The sequence below is a fragment of the Ascaphus truei genome, chromosome 1 (assembly GCF_040206685.1).
Source record: "Ascaphus truei isolate aAscTru1 chromosome 1, aAscTru1.hap1, whole genome shotgun sequence".
NCBI lineage: Eukaryota > Metazoa > Chordata > Amphibia > Anura > Ascaphidae > Ascaphus > Ascaphus truei.
In genome coordinates, this window is record NC_134483.1 from 318,694,966 (window position 1) to 318,718,543 (window position 23,578).

A 23,578-nucleotide genomic window follows, 5' to 3' on the forward strand; every position below is an offset into this window, starting at 1 on the left:
TAACATTTAACATGCTAACTGAGGCCTGTAGAGTCTGACTAACTCTTGTTTTTTTTTGCAATTTCTCTGAGCATTACACGGTCTGACCTTGGGGTGAATTTGCTGAAACGTCCACTTGTGGGAAGATTGGCAACTGTCTTGAATGTTTTCCACTTTTGAATAATCTTTCTCACTGTAGAATGATGGACTTTAAATTGTTTGGAAATGGCCTTATAACCCTTCCCAGATTGCTGGACAGCAACAATTGCTTCTCTAAGATCATTGCTGATGTCTTTCCTCCTTGACATTGTGTTAACACACACCTGAATGCTCCAGACCAGCAAACTGCTAAAACTTCGGCTTTAATAGAGGTGGTCACACTTGCTGATGATCAATTAATCAAGGGCATTTGATTAGCAGCACCTTGTCTGCTACTTAGCATCTTAATTCCTATGGAAGCAGTAAGGGTGTACTTAGTTTTTCACACATGCCTTCTCCATTTTGGCTTTATTTTTGTTAAATAAATCATGACACGGTGTAATATGTCATGTGTTGTTGCTCATCTGAGGTTGTATTTACCTAATTTTTAGACCTGCTAAGGAACAGATGATTGTTATTATGCCCTGATATGTAAAACCATAGAATTCAAAGAGGGTGTACTTTCTTTTTCACACAACTGTATATTTCTCTCCAGAGGGAGTAGAACAGGAGCTTCGCCAAAGCCAAAGAAATTAGGGACCCTCCCAACCGGGTAGCCTACGATTCATTTGGGACACCGCACTATGAGGTTCAGCTTTGGTCTCGGAGTAAGATACACTCCCTTATTGTAATGTTCACTCAAATGTACAATTTAATGTAGAGCATTGCAACGCGTTAAGTTACCTGTACCATATTTATATTATATAACACATTATGTGTATAGTTATGCAGGGCCGCCAACAGAAATCATAGGGCCCAGGACAAATGAAAGGAGCAGGGCCTCCCCCACCCATAGCGCAACTACCACGAAAAAATTATTTTTAGCGCAAAACTTTTACTTAACTTTTTTCTTGTTAATAAAAAAACATTACAATGCAATCTGTTTATTTTTTATTTCTTTCACTGAAGTTTTTTTTATTTGTTTCCAACAGTTGGGGGGGGGGGGGTAAGGGTACAGAAATAAAGAGGGGTGGGGTGGGTACAGGGGGGGGGGAAAGAATGGTGCAACATTCCCGACATACTTGACAATCATACTTCGCATTGATAAAAATACATTATACACGGCCACTAAAAAGCAATCTGTTAATTTTAATATTTTCAACAAAAGACAAAGATAACCAATGCTACATCCTACTGTATGTGACAAAAGGAAGAGAAGGCAACCTCGTGAGAGGAATCTGTGGAGCACTGCAAGCAGGGTAGGGCACAGGTACTGTAGAATGCAGATAGAAACGGCACACCAAAAATAAAAAATCTAATTTAATAAGTGACTGGAGACATAACAAAAAGGAACAGAGAGTGCATTACTCTGTTCCTTTTTGTTATGTCTCCAGTCACTTATTAAATTAGATTTTTTATTCTTGGTGTGCCGTTTCTATCTGCAAATACACAAACAATAAGTAAATAAGTTAATAAGCAATAGTAGGCATGGTTCCCTTAAATCACGCGTCTTTCCTTTCTCAAACTTATATAACATTTTTTTATTGGTAACTATTTACACGTGTAAATCATTTTTTATAGTAACGTATTTTTCCTTTTAATAATGCAGCATTCCATAAATGTTGTGAGGCATATGAAGATTGAAACGACAACCATTTTCTTAAATTAATAACACTCCGATGTATTTTTAAACTGACGTTTAAATTAATTTTACCTTCAAGTAAGATAGGTAAATGCTGTAAGGATGTTTGCTGAGTGAGTGCTGAATAGCTGCAGTACTTTAAGCCGATCATAACATGATTACCTTGTGATAGGAAATCCAACCGTTTCATAGAGGAAAAGCTTTAAAGTTCACAGTGTACTTATATTTCCAAGGCAAATGTTCAACTTTTCGGATTCTAACCACAAGCAACTTTTCCATTTTTGGCCCAATTACTTGAGAAATAGGCATTTTGCTAGATGAGTGCAGGTTTATAGTTAAGAAATCAAAATGTATGTTGTATTGCATATCAAAGCAGATGTTGCATATGGATAGCACAACACCTGCAGTATAATTCCTTGTAAGAAGATAGAGGCAGGGTTTATGGACTACTGATCTGTAGGTCCTTGTCCATAACACAGACTCAGCTACAACATAATCTCTATCCGTTTTACTGGTCTTATTACCCCTAAAGTGTTCTCTTTCACAGATGCACAACCTTATGTCAACAGCAGGATCAGCACATTGCCTGTAAGTACTGTAAGGCGTCATCCTATTGTATCCCAGGAAGAGAATTCCCTCCATGTGGATGGCAGAGCTGAAGAGAACAGTCACTGTGAACCTTTCCTCCTCATTATTTACCATACCTGCATGTTTAACATAGAGGTCAAGCGAGATGGTAGCCTCACTGAGACTGTCCTGTGTGCTGCGTTTTATAGAATCAAATCTGATTGCAATTAACTTAAGACATGTACCTTCGCTGTTACCAGTCTGCAGTTCAACAACCTGTCTGTTCATATAGCCCAGCGCAAACTCTGCAAACAAAGCATAATAGGAGTTGTTCCTTTCCAATGTGTAAGAGGCCTGACAAATGCACAGATTTGGGTGTATTCTTGGTATGTCTCTGCATGTTCTGGCTGGCGAAACAGGGCTCAAAAGCCCATCAATGTTTATGTTGTATTTTGGCAATTTTCCATATACCTTTTCAGCATAAGGAAGAAGACCTTTTAAAGTATAATGGACATCTATAAGGCTGACCAGTCGGTTCTGATTTATATCCAATGATTTCATTTTGCCATCACCAAGGATTTTAGATGCTTCATCTGGTACCATTACAAAGAGCAAAGGATGGAATACTTCCACCTGAGATTCTGATGATGCTGAAACAAAGCGCCCATAAGTGTTGCCATGGTCTGAAAGAATAAAGGACACTGTGTTTGTCTGGTGTGCCAAAAAAGTGGTGTATATAGCTAGGTCCTCATCGAGTTGCTTTATCCTAATCCCTGTGTCCTCATGACTTGTGTCCAAGATGAGGAAAGTAAAAGTGGGCTTGTGTAAACTTGAGAAGCGGCTTATAAAGTACTCCATGTATTGGAAAAAGTAGGTGTGTTGGTGAATTCCATTGTAGCAGATAGAATCAGGGCCGTGAAAAACATCTTTCACTTTGTTCTCTTGAAGAACTAGGCAGCTACTATAGGAAACATCCACTCTGTCTATCCCAGCCCTGTGAACGGCTTCATTAAATAGCTTTACTCTCTCTGAGTAAGGTGCAGACAGATTCATAGCCCTTTGTTCCTTCACAAGACCCCACTCTCCCAGCCAGCACATGTCTTCCATGTACAATGTCTCATAGCTGTGAGCCTTGAATTTCCCTAGGGTTTCAATGAGATCCACACGCTTTGGAGGCAACTCAAAAGCATTGAATATGGGAAGGGTTGTTGCATCACCCCCAAAAAGAGCTTGTAAGGACTCAAATGTCCTCCCCTTGATCCCTTGCACAAGTTCAAAGTCAAACACATGCCCACTTTTAAAACGATGTTCATTTAAATCTATAAATGTCTTAATAGTCTTTGGCAAGGTCCTGTAAAAATGGTGCCTTGAAAGAGAATCCAGTAACAAAATATTAACATTTAATAATGGACTTTGGCTTTGCACACTCCTGAATTGGATACTGGTGGGTCGAAATATTGGAGGTAAAATTAGAAGTTGTGAAATAAACTTCCCATCTTCATTAGTACATTGAATTAGACAATAGCCCATGTGTGAATAATGGTTCTGGAAGTCTACAAGCAACTCAGAATTAACAAAAGATGCAAGTTCTTCAGTTGAGTGGAGCTTGTGCCATGTATATTCCCCTATTTCAGAAAGGTACAAGCCAATAAAGACAGGGGAACATTTCTTGCAAATATTATGATGGCAAAATACTTTCGGCTTCTTGGGGTTATAATCCTAGTAAGATTCATACAAAAAAAGAAAGAAAAGGAAAGTATTATTAAAATATAACATTTCTCACTAAATAAAATGTTAACCATATCACCATGTAAACTGTATGTGTGCCACGGAGTTTAATAAATAATTACACCACAGAGAATAAATGACTTAATTGTCTTATATTTGTTTGCAAAACTTTGCACTCGTACAGATGCACCCAGAAGAAGCACTTGGTCCACCTGCCTATTTTCCTATCTGTTGTAAAACCTCCGACCATATTTGACCAGAGGCTTTATTTTATATTTAGTATAGCCTTATGTTTATCCCATTTTGATTGGCTGGCTGAGTTACGATCCATTCTCTCATTGGTCGCCAGCCCTTGCTTCATGTTAGACATAGAACAGGTCTATGTAAGGAGACTGGCTGATCAGGGAACCAGACAATTTCAGGCTTAGGTCGGTGAGGCCCTGGCGGGCTTCTCAAAGTTGCTCTGTTGCGAATAGCAGAGCGACCGGCTTCGTTTTTAGCTGGAGAAGCCTGACCAGCTGAGACGAAGTCCTGCATTTTGCGGCCAAGTTCTATTTTCCGCTTTGCTCGTGGTTGAGGGATAGAGGCTGGTATCTTCCCGGAAGAAGGTACTGTGAAGTTTCTGGACCAGGAGTGGACTGGGTAAGCCTTCTGAAGGAGGCGCCCTACACCTAGTTAGGCTAGTGTCTCCCCCAGACCCACAGTAAGTATATATTTTCTGTATTTTGTGTAATATCTGTATGTCTGCTGGTCTCACCAGAATATACTGTTCCTCACTTTATTCCACTACCTTGTTTTGCCTAATGAATGATCCCAGTAGGTAAAGGTGTTAAAAGTACTGGCCTCCTGTGACAAATATATTTTCAAATAGCACAACATATTCAGTATTATACAATAGATAAAATATCTGGGTTTTAAATTTGGTAAGGATATTTTGGAAACTTTTCACAACTTTTTTAACAAGCTTATTATACTAAAAAGCCACCAAGGAATCAGCAATCCTGCAATTCAGTCACTGAAATCTCTCCAAGCCTTTTTGCCCCAAATCCAGTGCTACAGTGACTACAGTGAAAGCAAAAAACTGTTTTTAAACATTTAAACTTTACATTGAAACTTAACTTGAAGCCTACTGTAAGTTTTTCTTAGTGTGATTATTATATTTAAAACACTTTCTTTCAAGTACACAATTAAGATGGATGCCATCTAATGGACTCCGGCACTTTATTACAAGACCCAGTATAGGCAATACTATTGCAAGAGTGACTTCAACAATGGCACTTTGACCCCATAAGAAGAAAAATAAAATGGGGTTTACAAAATATGTATCTGTGTTACAAAATTACAGAAGCGTTTTACAGATCCTTCAATACAGATGGAATAAGCAGTGGTTCAAGCTGAGGAACTGCTTGTCTTAAACTACCTTCATTACCATTTATCGTGATAACAAAATGAATTATATTTAAAGTGGCTAATCGCTATCTTAATGAATCCAACTACTAGAGAATCAAAAACCATATATGCTTTTCCATTGGCTAATCCATTGCTCAAGAAATCTCAATATTCCAATTCCCGGTTCAGTTCCTGATTAACCTCTGTAACTGTCCGTGATAGAATGAAGTGCCTTATTGTGCTGTAATCATGCAATCCGTTAAATACCAAGGCATGGATAGGCACATTACCACAGCACCTGTTTGTAAAGTAAGCCACATTGACATCTGCACTAGGCCATACAATCAGTCCACTTCCGCAGTAAATAAAAAATGCATGCTGTATCTTGCCTTTCTTTTAAACATGACAATTGGACCAATCACAGCTTAAGAAAGATCCAAAAATAGAGCTTTCGTAAAAAATATTTTTGCATTTTCATTAAAATAATAATCATATAGTCTACGAGGCAGGTGATCTTCTACACACTGGAAACTTCCAATGCCTTTGCTACTTCTGAAATGAATCCAGTGTGTGCTTTTTGTGAAAGAGAAAAGATAACATGCTGCTTGATTGTGTGGCAATTGAAGTACAAAATCTGTTTAGTATAATTAACCATATGAACCCTTCAGTGCTAGAGCTGCTAGTAGCACACCAGTTGCACCAACTTTGAAGGGGTCTGGTCTCAGTAGGGCAAAGCAACATTTGCAAATAGGAAGAACTGGGGGACTATTGGGATTGTTATCACCCCAGTGTGGAATATTTTAACGTTTGAAGTCTTTGGCTCAATCTATTTTAGTGCAATAATACATTTAGGAGATGAAAACTTGAACTGTAAAATCCCCTACCAAAATATTGGTAAATGCATTTGTAGTAATATTAGCCCATGGATCTTACTTCAATGGCATTTTACAGTGTCCAGTGGGAAGGGGAATTTGCAATCGACATATAATAGTGTCGCAAACACCACTTTAGTGTATGTATGTATAAACTTAAACAAAACAGTGTCACAAAAAGAGCAAATTCACTGACAGATACCATCTGTGGTAGAGCTGTTTAAAGCCAAAGCCAATCTTTTTAAACCTAGACAGGGTATCAATTGTAAGGGTATCAATCTCCAGACAAAACCATTCGGTATAATTACTACTAATTTTATCTTGAGAGTATGAGAATAAACTAGAGATTGAACTCAACGCTCAACCTAATAAACAAAGGAGGTAAACAAAGGTGCATTGGGATATTTGCATATATAATGAACAGAAGTTAACTCTTGATTAACAGTAGAACCCAATTGTTTTCACTCAAAGTATAGTATATAATTTACATCAGCTATGATGGCCTGGGATGCCAATTGTCCCACTAGGTGGAGTTGATTAACCCCTTCCCAAAGACACAGTAGAGTGAGTATAGTCTCACGAAAAAAAAAAAAAAATTTATTAATAATATTCAGACAGCGACGACTTAAAAAATAACACAACCCAAATATGTTAAAATCCCCTAGGGGGCAGCTCTTGGCGATTCTGGATAGACCAGATTATAAAATTGCCAGAAAAAGGACGATAATCCTTACTACAGACAATAACCACAGTGGTATCTCAGTTCAATATCCATCGCTAGCAGTATTAGAATATCAAAAATCTCACCGCTCCAAATAGTCGGAGACAAAATTATAGCTCAATGGATAATGTCTGTATAAAGACTAAGGTTCATAGTCGGCCTAGGCGAATTGATACATTGTGGGATATATCTTAATAATCCTCAAATGAGATACATAATTAGTCAGTTTAGAGCAAATCCAAATATAAGTAATTTTGCTATACTCACTCTAGTGTGTCATTGGGAAGGGGTTAATCAACTCCACCTAATGGGACAATTGGTATCCCAGGCCATCATAGCCGATGTAAATTATATACTATACTTTGAGTGCAAACAATTGGCTTCTACGGTTAATTAAGAGTTAACCTCTGTTCATTGAGTATGAGAATAAGAATGAGGCTGAGAGAACATTTACCCAGACATATTGATCAACCTTGTATCAGGGAGTCTCCATGAAATGTACCGAGCCAGCCAGTTTTGAGCTATGGATTGTGTTAAAAATAGGACACTAAGGCAAAACGTAAGGGGTCCTGTCAGCGGTCTCCTGGGTGAGGAAATGACAGGAAAGACCCCAAATGACATGCACTCAGACTCCTAACCAGTAGTAGTAGTAGTGAAATAGATATGAAATGGCTGAGTGGAGGAAATCCCCTCCTTGATTAATGCAGTGTTTTAAGATGGAGGATAGTGTGCATGTGCAGCACAAAAATGAGCTGATAGCGATCAGCTATCCTCAGGAGGTACAGGTTGAATAAAGGGATTGCAGTTAAAACCACAATTTTAATAATACAAAAAGTTAAAATATAGGGGATATTCTGTTGAATTACTGTTGAATACAGTGACATTAAATAAAACTCTATTAGCGATCAGCAAATCTGATCTCTTTAGATGGTAAGCTGCTAGACAGAAGGTTTAAACACAGTTGTTGCTTTTGGACCACTAACTGGTAACTAGAGCATAGCAATGCCACTCGTGCCTTGTATAAGTTTATGGATCATTGGTAGTGAGCCATAGTACTAGCCCACTGGATTCCTGCTTTGATCGATAGGTGCTGAATATGCCTGTAGGTAGAGGGCTTGCTATTCAGCTCCCCTATGGGACAAAATGAGGGTAGACAATGACTGGCTGTAGTGCCCAGTGAGCAAATACACAAGTGGAGTATAAGTGGGGTACCTATCCTTACATAGGTGACCTGTTAGTGTTAATCTGCTGAGTCTAAATTGATCATTCTGTGGTGGCGTAAACATTTATTAATGTACGCAGTTACTAGTCAGTTGGGAGGTACAGTGCCATGTATATACCAAATTAAGTAACAGCAGTGATATGTTTAATGTGTTGACATGAAAGTGTTTGTAATAAGTGGCGGTTGTTCATTAAATTGCGATATTTCCAATGGGTGCACTATCGCATAGAAACAACCATGCAAGTCACTGCTGGTTTCCTTGAGAGTTCACCGATCCAAACAATCACAGTTGAAGGAATTACCCTCAATGTCGCTTTGTTTGTCTTGCTATGTGTTAGGTACTGTCTCTCCTACTTGATACCGTGAGGGGATGGATGCATCTATAGGTATGTATATATTATTATATTGGGTGGGAAAACAAGATAACCAAATTTTGACCACCAAGAGTTAACCCAATGAACTTATAACAGCCCATTAGCTCACTTTGCTTCTAAGGGGGATGATCCACTAAACTGCTTTGTGCAAACATGATCTGCAACACCATGCCTTTCAGCTTCTTTTCCTCCCCACACGTTTCTTGCCAGGCTTCCCATGTGGTAATAACTGATAACACTATGCAAATGAAAACATGCTGGAACGCCGCATACAGATACTGTACATAACAACGCACACTATAGAATACAAATGGAACACATTAAGTACTAAAGAAAACAAAAACTTCCCCTTGATACCTTAATCTCACAAATAATGTACGAGGGTTGATGGGAACAATTTGCAGGTCTTCCCCTAAAAAGCGTTTTCATTAAACGACAAGAGCCTGGCACAAAGTCTGTCCGTTTGCAAGCGATCTTGTCTGATGTGTTTGCGCTAGGAGTCAACCTAAATACTGGGCATGTATCATCCACATCCCCGTACTCCTCATCCTCGTTAATCCCTGCAACGTTCTCTTTGTAAACAGGAACTCTTAATTCTGATGTAGTCTTCTGGTGCAAATGCTGCAAAACGGCAGAATGAAGGAGAAAATTCAAAGTTATCATGAATAACGATAAATACTATGTAGCATAAAGATCTCCTAAACTTTAGCTGCTTTTATGACTTTACTGTATTTCCTTGAATAAGTACAACATTTTTTTTTTAAATTGAGTGTACTTGCCATATTCTCCAAGTACCATTGGTTGTTCAAGAAAAAACAATTATCAATAGTATAAATCTGGTGTTCATTATTATTATTTTTTTCCAGTGATTCATTCCTTTCATTACTGAAACCAACTTTGAATTTGTGAGTGGTTGAGTATTTTGGGTATTCTCATAGGAAGCTCAAATAAATTCAGAAAATGTTAGCATGAGTGGCAGGACAGTACCACCGGTGCTTTAGACCAGGGGTGTGCAAACTGGGGGGCACACATTTTTCTGTAGGGGTGCGTAGCATGCAGAGGCCCCGCGCTCTTCCCCACAACGTTTAAATGAAATGCCAAAGTAGCGCACGTGGCCTCTGCATATCCCTTACCTTGTCCCCGTGGCAACGCAGAGTCAAATGACCGCCGTGACATCACATGATGCCGGAGAAAAGGTAAGGGAAAACTGGAAAAAAAAACAATTATACCTATTGCTTTCATACTATAGAAAAACGCAGCTTATTGCATCATCCTATGACGTGCAGTAGTGCAGCCATTATCTTTTTTAATCTCTGAGTTACACTGTAGAGTTCGGGGGGGAGGAGGGGTGGATGGTGCCGCTGTTCAACTAAACAGCCATGTGGTACTGTATACCGCTATTGCATTTTTCTGTTTTAAGGTGAGTTCATGTTTCATTTCAAAATATACATTTGTATTTTAGTATAAAAAATACATCATAAAATACAGTGTAGTATTTATAGTTCGTACAAAAAGAAGTCTGGAATCAAATGTGAATGCAAAATCTTGTGGCAAGAAAGCAGCCTCAAAGCTCACATTGATAACAATAGAAGCAAATAATGTCTAATAGAAAAAAAAACCGAATTAAATATTTTTTTCTAAATTTACAAATGCTTTGATTTGTTTTTTTAGAAGCGATATCTCAAATTTCAAATAAAATTATTGGAGGAGGCAGGTTTGAAGGGGCGTGAGATTTTTATGTTTAAGGGGGCATGGGTTAGAAAAGTTTGAGAAACACTAGTATAGAGCCTATCCAAGCCCCAAATAAAAGAAGCTTAGGATTCCTGACCAGGCAACTTGCCTCTCAAGCCACTTTTTCTTTTGCACTCTTTCCTTTGTAATTCTCCAGTCCACACTGACTAAGGCCTCGTTCAGGGTGCAGGCTTCGGAGGGAGGGCGTTCTGCCGTGCGAGCTGCCGTGGGACACAAAGTATTCAAATTGAATACTGGTTGTCAGGGTAGCAGCTGCCCTGTCTCCGAAGACAGGAGATGAAGCTGGCTACAGTTTCAAGAAATGAAAAAATCATTTTTTGAAGCAGCAGCAGCGTCACTGGGACCTAGGCAGCCAATTAAATCATTCTTGAGAATGATTTCATGACTGCAGCTTGGATCCCTAAGCTGCCATGTGTAGCCCCGCCCCCTCCTCAACTCCTGAAACAGTCTGCTGGGGGATAAACACAGATCGCCTAGCAAACTGCCGCCCTCCCTCCCTTCCGCCCTCCCTCCCTCCAACTCCTGTCTCTGGCACCCTGAACGAGGCCTAATTCAGGCAAAATCATAAATAAAGTATTCAAAGGTAACTATGGCGCTCCCTGAAAGCTATCTGTACACACAGTCTACAATAATAGTGGGATGGAATAATATCCAAATACAATTTTATGCAGAAATGAGATAAAACCAGAAATAAAAATCAATATACTGGCCCCTCTGTTGGTATGCTGTTTGACCTGGAGAGGATATTCCCTTGATCCTTATTGAGCAGTGAAAATAGGGTTTATGGTCAGCGCAAGATGGAACGGAATATATGAGAAGACAATGATTAGTATTATAACATATACTGTATTTCTAGTACTTCATATATATGCACAGGTTTAGAATGGAGCATTTATGGGAAATCACTATAATAGTATAATGCTACTCACACGGCCGTGTGTGAGTCAAATTCCCATCACTGTTATCTTTAGACAACTAGTGTCTCTCCTCTGTAACCGTCTGTTTCCGTTGGTGAGCCCGCACTTCTCCCATGACCCGTAATTGAGATGACAGTCGTACGCAGTGTATAAGTAAAAAGTTTTAATTAAACAACAAATATAAATATATGTGACTCATGTTAAAAATACCAGCTGCAGCTCTGTTGTCGCCTGTTCTGGTCCGCTGCTTGCGGCTGGCTCCCGCTTCCACGTCCGTCAGTGGGGCCGCTTTGCAAGGGACCTTCTGGGCTACGGTGGCTGGTATGGATTGTTAATGTATATATGAGGGATAGTGTTAAGATAAGTATAACAGTAGGTCCTCCATTCTACTATAACAGGCATTTTGGTATAAAAGATGTGTCACAAATATATATTCAGGAACCGAAAGTATTTTCACTTACAGTTGTCTTTCTGCAAAGAATTGCTTTCGGCAGCTATGTGGATGAAGTAAACACATTCTTTTGTTATCTTTTACGATAGGCAGGAAACTGCCCTGAGGCCAAGGATGAAAGGAAATTAACCCAGTAACTACCAGTAAACTACTATCTATCAAATGCCATATATTGTTTGAAGTGTTGTGATAAAGGACCTATGCATTCCAAGACTACGCCCTGAACTAACTATATAAACTGGCTGTGTTCTACAATAAAATAGAGATGTAATTGAGCAAGACTACTGCGTGTCTGAACTTATTTGCTTCTCCCGGACGTCTGAGTTTCCTGAAACAGCGCACTAGATATCGTAGGGTGTCCTCCTGGGAGGTTCTCGGACCAAGGGAGAGGGTCGCAACTATACGGCGGAAAGCAAGACATTTACATGGATCAAAATAGTGCACATCTGACAGGAACAACGCGTTTCACACTTCAGTGCTTCGTCAGGTTCTTGTCATAACGTGCTGACGTCTCTCTATTTATCCCCTGCTTGAACCCTTCGCAGGTGCAAGCAGTAATTCTATCATATCAATTGTTGGGGGTGACAGAGCATTACAACACCCCCCTGTCCCACGCATGCCCGGTGCGATTCTTCTATCACACCACCAGGTTAATCAACAAACACAAATACAGACCAGCACCCACAATAATAAATGTCCTCTGAGTCTAAGATAAAGTAGATCCGTGACATGCAGAAAAATATAAAAAGAAAAATCATCATAGTGTATAAAGTATAAACAATTTACATATAACAAAACTGACTGACAACAAACAACATGGAACATGAAACACAGAAGCTGATGACATACAAAACTAATTTATTAAGACAAGGAAGCCTGTTGCAGCGGATCATCAGGGGTTAAAACCCAAAACCCTACTTGCAACAGGATCGGATAAAACACGCGTTGAGCACCACACAATGGCAATACTTGGACGAAGAAAGTCCTCTGCAGACACCTGCACAGGTGGGGAGTAGTCGCACACTTCTCCCTCTGACCGCAAGGATCTCAGCAATGGCGCCGCAGCTTGCAGGGACCGCTCCGACACAGTCTGTGTATGCTGTGAGGTGAAACAACACGTGAAACAACACGCACTTCCGACTTCCTCTAAGGCGCCGTGACCTCTGACCCTACGCGTTTCATGACGACGTCACTTCCTCAGGGCAAGGGGACAGGGGTATGTTGTAATGCTCTGACACCCCCAACAATTGATATGATAGAATTACTGCTTGCACATGCGAAGTGTTCGCGCAGGGGATAAATAGAGAGACGTTAGCACGTTATGACAGGAACCTGACGAAGCACTATAGTGCGAAATGCGTTGTTCCTGTCAGATGTGCACCATTTTGATCCATACCAGCCACCGTAGCACAGAAGGTCCCTTGCAAAGCGGCCCCACTGACGGACGTGGAAGCGGGAGCCAGCCGCAAGCAGCGGACCAGAAAGGGCGACAACAGAGGTGCAGCTGGTATTTTTAACATGTGAGTCACATATATTTATGTTTGTTGTTTAATTAAAGCTTTTTACTTATACACTGCGTACGATTGTCATCCCAATTACGGGTCTCGGGAGAAGTGTGGGCTCACAAACGGAAACAGACGGTGTTCTACACAAACATTACAGAGGACAGACACTAGTTGTCTAAAGATAACAGTGATGGGAATTTGACTCACACATGGCCGTGTGAGTAGCATTATACTATTATAGTAATAATCTTCCATCTTGCGCTGACCACAAACCCTATTTTCAAAACCACAAATAAAGTCAGATGTCTTCAGCTTCAGGCATACAGTATTATTGTTCTGACATCTTAAGTTGAAACATTCCCTTCAAATTTAGTACTATCCTGATAAACTTGGAACAGTTGGCAACCCTACTAGCTTCAATATTGCACCAAACTTCACCCTACTGTGTTTCCCAGATAATATGTATACAATTAACACATCAGAAAAAGAACGTTTTTAGTTACATATAGACTTGTGGCCATCCATCTGTACTGCACCTCTTCCTTTTCTCTGCCTTGCCCCTTTCCCTTGTTTTGTATTTCTCTACTTTCGGGTGTCGTGAAGATTTTCTCACTTTCAAAGTGCTTGGCCTTTGGACGGAGAAGAGAAAACATAACACAACTGTAACAGGGTATGTCCCATTATACTTTTCTTTCTCCCTGTTATCCCTGTTATGTAAGTCCTGTTAGCTGCAGGCAGTAACAGGTTAAATCTCTTGGCTCTTGACCCCCCCTTATGCCCCTCTTATGAGTGATAGAAGTAAGGTGGTGACTCATGGCCTGTGTAAGACTATCAGAGATAGGTATAGACCATGAGCCCGCCCCTTCTTGAGTTTCCTAGGAGGGCGTGACCAAGTTAGAGAGAGTCCTACTTGAGCTCTTGAAGAGAGAGGAAGCAGAGAACTGTGAGTCTCTCTTATGGCAGGATGTGCGTACTCACCCCCAGCCTCTGAGCTAGGGGAACATCAGATTCAGCCTAAGGCCCTATACTATCAGGGCAAGCACCATCCAGAGGAAGGGAACCTCTGAGACCATGCACCGCTGTGAGGAAGAACTGCAGTGAGTGCCACCCAATAAACATTCTGTTCTAATATACCTCAGTCTGAGTGTCAGTCCTTGGGCTGAAGGGGAAAGACAGCAATAGTGGGGGCTGACCTCCGAACATCCTGGAGCCAACTACTGCTGGAGGCGCTAAGCACCATGAGAAGAACCAGAGGAAGAACCTAAGCCTGTCCTGATCTCCACAATACCGCAGATCAGATCAGCTCTCCTGACCCTAACAGGTATCAGTGCTTCACAACTATAGAACAAATGTTCTTTAAAGTTGTTGTTCCCCATCTCAGTTAAAAATATGCATAAATTCAAAGAAGAATTTCCTTGCTATTCTGTTTTTTTTAATTTTATTTATAGCAGTAAGACCTAAGGGATAACATTGCTAATTTCTGATTTCTAAGAAGACTTGGAATGAAAATAATGCTAAAGATGTCAAACAGCAGTTTCCCCCAGTACAATTTGTTCCCGTCTCATCTAGAGCCGCAGGACTTTATAAACCAGTGAACTCCCTACATTTCTTTTGTTTTTATTTTTTCCTTCGCCCTCTCCTTTAAGTGCTGCTGGTTTCCTTTGATTTATCTCTTCCCTTACTTAATTCCATTAAGACATGACAATGTAATTAATTATGATGAGAAGGACTACTTCTGGACATACAGTCTAGATTGCATGTCTGCAATAAAGTAAACAAGGTTACCTGCTCTTTTATTGTCACTTGAGGTAGGCTGTGGGTGTAAGGCGATCTCATTGAATGAGAGGAGCCTTGGAAAATAGGCACAAGCCACAGAATACTCTGCAAAAAGAAAGAATGTTGTTGGGTTACCATATTATAGTTAGCCGGACTTCGCATGCAATATACTTATCTCTCTGATGTTCCTTTAACAATTGTGCTGTTCTGTAGAAACACAAATGTACGGGAGATCTCTATTTCATGCTCCACTTACATATAGCATTTTTTCTTTTTATAACATATCTTTATTAAGAATTTCAACAGTGAAATGGGATGGGGTGGGGTACAAAAAAGAAAAAGGGAGGGAGGGAGAGGGGAACAACCATCTTATACATAGTTTTTATACATCAATAATCACATTCCATATCGTACGTCATTTTAAACTTAGAAAAAAATCCAAATCTTAGCCGTAAAATGCTCCTCCTGGGGCCTTTCCCTCATCTCCTCTCACACCAATGGGTGACTTCTCGTCTCTCATCTCTCAGCATTTTTCACTTTAATGTAGCAGTTGATGTGGCCGGGTACAGATCAGTAAGCAACATTCATGTCTCTCTTATTTGAATACCTCTAGGTCAGGTGTACAGTATATTTTCAGGGGTCTTTGATTTGACTCCTATTCTACTGTATGTAAATGTACAGATGTAGCCAGACTAACTTTTCCCCCGGAATCCTAGCTGCTGCCTCCCCATGCAGTGGAGAATTGCTCAGTGGTGGTTCTGATTTACAAGTAACAGACCCCATGCATGTACAGGAGCTGTGGCCAGAGGTGGATTTAAAAAGTTGCAGCCCATAGGAACTTACCTTTTACCGACCAGGCTGCTTCCTCCTGCAGAGCTGCCCTCCTCCTTCTGCAGCGTCAAACGATGCCGCAACATCACGTGATGACGCATTCCATGACAACAAGACGCCATGTGAAATCATGTTGTCATGGTAACGTGACGCCATGTGATGTCGCAGCATAATTTGATGCTGGGATGCTAAAGAAGGAGGAGGGCGGCACGAAGGAGAAGATAAGAGACCTTTACAGAGGCCTCACATTCTCCCCCAGCAATCAGTTATTTTCTCAATGGACGAGAGTTTAGAAACAGAACCTAAAGAAATGTATATCGTGGAAACCATGATTTCAAATAAAATTGAAATGTTTCAACTAGAAAAGTTTATGTGACAACTTTTAAACAGAAGCTATTGCCCAGATCCACAGAGGTCCGGTTTAAGATAATGCATCATTAAATGTCAACAAGTATCTCCAAAGCTCAATAACCAGTGTTAAGTGCTTTTTTCAGCCGCAATGTCTCTTGCGTTAGTGTAACGGACGTGCTAATGACATGCAAAAGAGGTGTTCTCTCTAACAACGCATATCCCCAGAGCCCCGTTACAGTTAATACAGAGATTTATTGAGAGGTTAGTTCCTGTAGAAGATCATACTGTAGCTAATCTTGGTTACTCCCATCCAGACACTGAAATAGATCTGTTATATGGTCTGGATGAGTGTAAGACCACTGTTAGGTATGATTTAACTCAAATATTGTTATTTACAGGGATTTTTCCCTCTCATGTCTTCTCTTTTTTTAATTTAATGAAACACCTATCCTGGGTCTGGATGGGAGTAATGGCAACATTGGGTAAGACAGACTTATTGCCATGTTATTTGAGGCTAACACAAGGCAGTGCTAACTTCACATGGCGTTAAGCCTATGCTAGTGAGATAAGTAATGGACATGGTTTTTGCATACGATTGGTTTTGTGGATTGGCGTTAACCTCGGGTAACATAATGTTTATTATGGATTTTGATAACAGTGTGTTATAAACCCTGAGATAATGGACCTGTGTGGATCTGGGCATATGTTTGGCTCTACTGTACATGTGAGTCTCATGAATATGATTAAAAGTAACACCACAATTGACTGAGCAATGACAGACTACAGCACTGTTTCTGTATTGAACTGACATCTTTCCGGGTTGCTCAAGTAGGGAACTGAAATAATCTTTATTACAATTAATTATTTTGAAAAAAAAAAAAAATACAATAGAGATATTTACAAAAGTTTGTGCTATTTTTTATTATTATATTGTTTTGTTTTTTTGTTTACATTTTGATCCGACTCCCTTGGAAAGTAAGTTGAAGAGTACAGCCTTACAGTATAACACAATATATTCTTCCCTTTGCTATCCTAATAGGCTATGAAGAAGATTTGTTAATATTTTTACCTGTTTTCCAATTGTAGTTATTGTATCTTTTTAATTTATGTGGATGCTAACCTTGAATCATAAGTGTTACAGACGTAGCCATCGTTATTGCAACCCTTGGAGGGCTCCAGCAAATAATAATAATAAATAATAATAAGTGAAACGGTATGACAGCCCAGCCTCCTTCTCATGCGTTATTATCAAAAAGGGAAAGTTGTAAGACCCACAGAAAGGGCTTACAGAAACTCTCACATGGGGCACTCTGAGGTGGGTACAAAAAATATAAAGTTTATTGAACAAGCAATTAAAAAGGACAAAACAGTCTGACTATAATAAAAACACTCAAAAACATATAGTGGACCGTCACCTGTGAACATTGGAAATGCCATTAAACAGCTGCGACCGCCTTTATCCTAAGGCGGCCGTAGCCGCGCCGCTCTGATAACCGCGGCCAGACGCGGTCTGTTTTCTTTTTTTCCGGAGCGGTTTTCGATATGATAGCGCTCTGATTTTTAGCGCTGTCTGCAATACTGCAATACGTCTAAAAACTCAGGCGGGCGATCGCGAGCTGTTGTCTTAAAAGTCTAATAATGTGAAACCCAGTGATTTAGAGTGGCGCTATAACACAGTGATTGTGATCTTAGATAATATAATATTAATTGTGAAACTGAAAAAACTCTCAACCTTCCAGGGAATATACACTGATTCCCTCACAAAACGTTAGGATCCAGGGCAGGAAGGGAGCAGGATCGTCAGGAACACCCAGAAAAAAACATATAGATAAAAATCATAGTGTAGTACAGTACTTAAAATAAATGTGAGTCAGAACTCAGGAAAAACTTGGCTCTTGCGAATAACCTACTTACAAGAAGTAGAATAAAAGACAGCGTTTGTTTTTTTAGAGATGAGTATATAGGCTCCTCAGCTTAAGATCGCAGCACACAGCAGTCACTACTGGTGGCAGACTGGATGGTGTGTCCGCCGGGGCTTTAGCTTTCACAATACAGCAACCGCATTCATACAGAGAAGGGAGGAAAACAAGGGGGCCTATGCAGAGAGCAGCGAATTTTAAAATTGGCGAGTTTAATAAAAAGTAGCTTTTTTGGAGAGTTTTATTCTCCATATGCAGAAATGTGCGAATTCTGCTATGTTTAACATGAATGCGTGTGGCGAGTTTAAATTGGCGAGATGCGCGCTGCAGAAATGTGTTAAAAAAAATTCGCGCCTTTTTTTTCCCTTTGCTATGGCCGCGAGCGGCAGCTTCTTGCCAACTTTTTCTGGCGAGGCAAAAAGGAGACAATCGCGCCATTTTATTGGCGCGAACAGCCGCTAGATGCCGTTCGCGCCTCTCTGCATAAGGATATTTTTAAAACTGGCGAGATGGAGGTTCTCGCCAGCCGCGAGGCGAGTTTTAGAAATAGAAAAAAAAAATTGGCGCGTTTTTCGTAACTCGCCATTTTCTGCTGTTTTCTGCGCGATTTTCTCCAAAAAATGGCGAGTTTTGAAATAGCGCTGCTCTCTGCATAGGCCCCATAGTGTTTTACCAGGTAACACCAAACTTTATCAAGGTAGCATAAAAGATGTGTACTCACAATATATCGTATGAGCACAATCACATAAAGGTTTCTTTTAGGCGACAGAAACAACGGCTCGGCAGATGGGAAGAAAACGTCCTCCACTCCACTCAAACTTCCCTCCTCGAGGGTGCCCCCTCGTCCGGTGCCGGATGGATGGCGTCTGTCGTCACTTCCTGGCCTGGGGGTGACGACTTCCGGTAGGAGCGGGAAGATCGGAGGGTTGGAAGGTTCGCCGGACCGCAGCTGTGCCTCTGGGGTTGGAGCAGGTTGTCAGACTGTCAGACTGTAATACAGCTGTACTCTGCTTCCTTCCTTGGCTCGGCTCAGGAAGGCAGATTTTCTTCCCATCTGCCGAGCCGTTGTTTCTGTCGCCTAAAAGAAACCTTTATGTGATTGTGCTCATACGATATATTGTGAGTACACATCTTTTATGCTACCTTGATAAAGTTTGGTGTTACCTGGTAAAACACTATGTTTTCCTCCCTTCTCTGTATGAATGCGGTTGCTGTATTGTGAAAGCTAAAGCCCCGGCGGACACACCATCCAGTCTGCCACCAGTAGTGACTGCTGTGTGCTGCGATCTTAAGCTGAGGAGCCTATATACTCATCTCTAAAAAAACAAACGCTGTCTTTTATTCTACTTCTTGTAAGTAGGTTATTCGCAAGAGCCAAGTTTTTCCTGAGTTCTGACTCACATTTATTTTAAGTACTGTACTACACTATGATTTTTATCTATATGTTTTTTTCTGGGTGTTCCTGACGATCCTGCTCCCTTCCTGCCCTGGATCTTAAAAGTCTAATAGCAATTCATCCTACAGTACAGTACAGCCATACATTTTCTGCAAGTCTGTGTGTGCGCGCACAGTATTTGTAAATTTGAAGATTTATACAGTATTACAAAAATATAACGTTGCGTCTTCTTTGAATATAAAATTATCAAATTTCTACAGTATATGTATTATTTAGTAATCAATACTTTTAATTATTTTCATACTGTTTATTTTATGCGCATGCGTGTACTGTACAGTACTGTATGTCTCATTTGAACATTGTTGAAACACATAGGCGTGTTACAGTATCACATTTCGGCACATTAAACATTATGATGACATTTTGAAAATATTTCTTTGAACTGATAATCCATCATACAGCGCTCCCTCCCTCGCCCCCCCACACACACAATGCTCAAGGATTTCAACTTCTTATCTACACCTCTCCCACACCATTCATTTGTAATGGATGGCTTTCTGGCTTGAATCTTCCCGAGCGTGGCATTACATTCCTGCGCATGCGTGTATGACTTCCCATTAATTTAGAAGTTAGTTCAAGTTTTTAAAAAATATATATATATTTTTCGGTTATCGACATGGGCTTGCATAACAATTCTGGATATTATGAGAATCAAGTTTTAAAAATATCTATTTTTTTCGGTTATCGACATGGGCTTGCATAAAAATTCTGGATATTATGAGAATCAATCAGTACTGTTGCTTTTTAATTCTACACTAGTCATGTACGTTCTTTATGACGTGGGAGGCATAGTACTGTAATTTTTATTTGGGGGTGTGGGGATCAAAACATTATGATGACCTGTTGAAAATATTTCTTTGAACTACAGGTAATCCATCATACAGCTTCCCCCCTCCCCCCCGCACACACACAAGGCTCAAGGATTTCAACTTCTTATTGACACCTCTCACAAACCATTCATTTTCAAATGGTTGGCTTTGTGGCTTTAATCTTCCCGATCTTGTTGCTTATTAATGCGAATGCTTGTATACTGTAACTTCCCATTCATTTAGAAGTTAGTTCAAGTACTGTAGTGTATACTGTAGGCATGCGCATTACATCAAAACAGTATTAAAACAATACATACTGTACGGGTATAGAATGCATTTATTCTACATTTATTACATGTAAATACTTTTTATTTTTGGGATTTATTATAGAGTATGTAAAAAAAGTATTGTATACTGTATGAAAAAAACAGCATACTGTTTCAGATTTTCTATAAAGCTCACAGTTATTCTATCCTAATCCATAAAAATGGCACTGCCAATAGATTGTTGCCTCCGGTACATGGATTTTTAAATCAGATTCTGCAATGTGCAAGCATCGTTACAAAATGCGACATTTTTCATCGAAATCCCTCCATTTGCCTTTCTCCGCCTAAAGACAAAGTTTCTTTTCTGAGGAAAAATAAAAGTATTACTGTAATGTTTTGTTCAAATTAGTCAGTCCCCTAAAGAAGTTCCCACAGTCAGTCCCCAGAGTCCCCTCGGTTAGTCCCAACAATAATTTTCTCGGGGGGCGTCTCTTGTTCACATACACGCATGCGCCTAGATGTGATGACATGCATATGCGTTTCAACAAGGTCCCAATGAGACATACAGTAGGCGCATGCACCTAGCTGTCCACCAATTGTTCAGTATCTACTGTAGAAGCTGCTCAGCCAATGATATTGCTGAACTACATTTTCGCGAATTGTGACTAAAATAATAGAACTAAATAACCATAAGCAAAGCGATTGATTACAGTACAAGAGAATCGCTTGACTGTTGTGAGGATTCGGGGATTGTGGCGCTCACAGCGCGACCCCTCCTCACCTTCTTTACCTCCTGCTGCTGCTGTGGTGCATCCCCCTCGCCGGCGCCGGTCATCTCCTGCTACCCTGGAGGTTCCCCGCCGTCTCCGGCGGTCCGCCTCTGCTCCGCGGCCGCCTCCCTCTCATGCGGCTGCCATTTGTCCCTGGTGCGCGCGTGGACAGCGCACGCCGGGTGAAGATAATTCATTCGCTGCACTAGCAGTGATACCACGCCCCCAACTGACGTACAGGCTATTTCCCCAGACCAAACTTACTCACCTGCCTGCCAATCAAGGGGACCTATCCAAGACAGCTCCACGCACTCCTCCAGGTCTGCCCCGCTTCTGATTGGTCAGCCGCACTTTATATTGCCTGTCCTGCCACTCACTCATTGCTCAACATAGTTTGCGGATGTCTACTCTGGCACTTTCTCTCTTCATTCACTCAGGTCACGACTCGGCTTGGCAGACGTCAATCTCTGGCTCTCGACCCCTGCTTGGACACTGACCTTCCAGAATTCTCCTATCCCTGACCTTGGCTAATGGCAACGACTACGGCTCTTCTTTACCGGAACCGGCAAGTATTGCTATAGCTATCACCACCTGGCCTGGCAACGCCTAAAACACCCCACTCTGGACACGCTCCTTTTGCTGCGGGTGCGTGCACATATACGTCCCCACCTCAGTAATAGGGGTGGGTCTGGTCTGCGGGCAGCACCGGCGTAACAACTGTGCATTGATATTGATATTTCAAAAAAAGAATAAAATACGGCCGCCGTACTCAACATAGACTTTGCCAATCGGTTGGCACCGAGCCACTGCTACCAGTCACGTATTCTTGATTATACACGTAGTTGACAGGTGACAGCGGGCCTGCTACACCTGTAGTTGACAGCTGATGAAGCTGGAAATCTTTTTGGTACATGCAAGCTTGCTGGTATCTGTACGTCAAAACCTGCTCAGGCTGCAGGTATCCAGGCGGGACAGACAGCAAAGGTTGCCAGTCACCAGGTATTCACTGACGGTCGGACCGTTATTGGAAGCCGGTGCTGGCGCTGGCGCATTGCTTGCCTGGGACTGACGAGTCTTAGTTGGTTTTACCATGACCTTTCGCCTTTTGACATCTCCATGATCAAAGATACTGGAAAAATATGGCGCAACACACCAATACCCTCCTCTAACTCCGGGTGCGCGAAAAAAACCATGGATCGATACATAACTTTTTCCTTATTTCACGCTTCAATACACATGAGCATCTGGTGAAAATTTGTAAAAGTCATAATTTTCGATAAAATATTGATAAATTTGACCAACTGTGGCCATATTATCATCTGCTGCAATAATTGCTGACCATATTAAATAAGCGTACGTTAAGTCGGGCTTTTTTAACACGTACTGTGGTGCTGTACTCATCTCGGAACTCTGAACAATACTGTTGAACACCAGACACCGTGCATTTAGTTTTTAATATGAAAAGCCTGAATTGATACAGTACTGTAACTTCTTCAGTACCAAGGTCAATTCACAATGGACCACTGTGGTATTTTTTAAACACCTGCAAGTCAACACATTACTGAAGCACATGTACAGTACTGTAGTGTACACATTACAATTCATGAATATTTGCCACCTGGCAGATACGCGAAGAATTGCATCCAATTAAATCCGAACCATTATCATTAAACAGATCAAGCGCGGGTGACAGCAGGCATGAAAGCGGCATGAATACGGCATGAATGGGACATGAACGCGGTCAAGTGCGTGGCATTCTGAAAAAGTCACCGGAATAACCGAGAAGTGTTAAAAAAAAGCGGCCGCGGCTATATGCAATAAACAATATAGTAATACTAAATGCTCCTGTGTATATCTTGAATAAAAAGGCACATGCCTCTAGCGAGCCCTAGTATAACTAAACACACTACTAAGGTAAACAAACCTCACAGTAATCCCAGTTATAGGGGAGAGGACAAAGTGATATACCTCTCCCAAGAGAGAAATGTAAAGCTGCAGCTAACTGAAGGATGATAAGCCTCAGTGTAAGTAAACATACCAGTATGTGGATATGTACAGACTGCAACAAAGTATACAGAGCAAACCCTGTGGAACTATAGCAACATAGAATCCAGAACATACAATAAGTACAAAATGTAATTCC

At 40.8% G+C, this 23,578-nt stretch overlaps 1 protein-coding gene across 3 annotated transcripts in view; it reads right to left on the reverse strand.

The window, feature by feature from the left end:
• Positions 1–1,543: 1,543 nt before the first annotated feature.
• LOC142497724 (uncharacterized) overlaps positions 1,544–23,578 on the reverse strand; it is a 63,363-nt gene continuing 41,328 nt past the window's right edge. For 2 of the 3 annotated variants that reach the window (XM_075605970.1, XM_075605952.1), the window contains exons 2-5: positions 15,043–15,138; positions 13,761–13,886; positions 8,990–9,253; positions 1,544–4,045 (exon numbers count right to left, since the gene is read on the reverse strand). In XM_075605970.1, coding sequence (XP_075462085.1) covers positions 1,946–4,045; positions 8,990–9,253; positions 13,761–13,886; positions 15,043–15,093 — 2,541 coding nt within the window. In that variant the 5' untranslated portion in view covers positions 15,094–15,138 and the 3' untranslated portion in view covers positions 1,544–1,945. The remainder of the gene's footprint in view (positions 4,046–8,989; positions 9,254–13,760; positions 13,887–15,042; positions 15,139–23,578) is intronic. The other variant, XM_075605960.1, reaches the window with a different exon arrangement.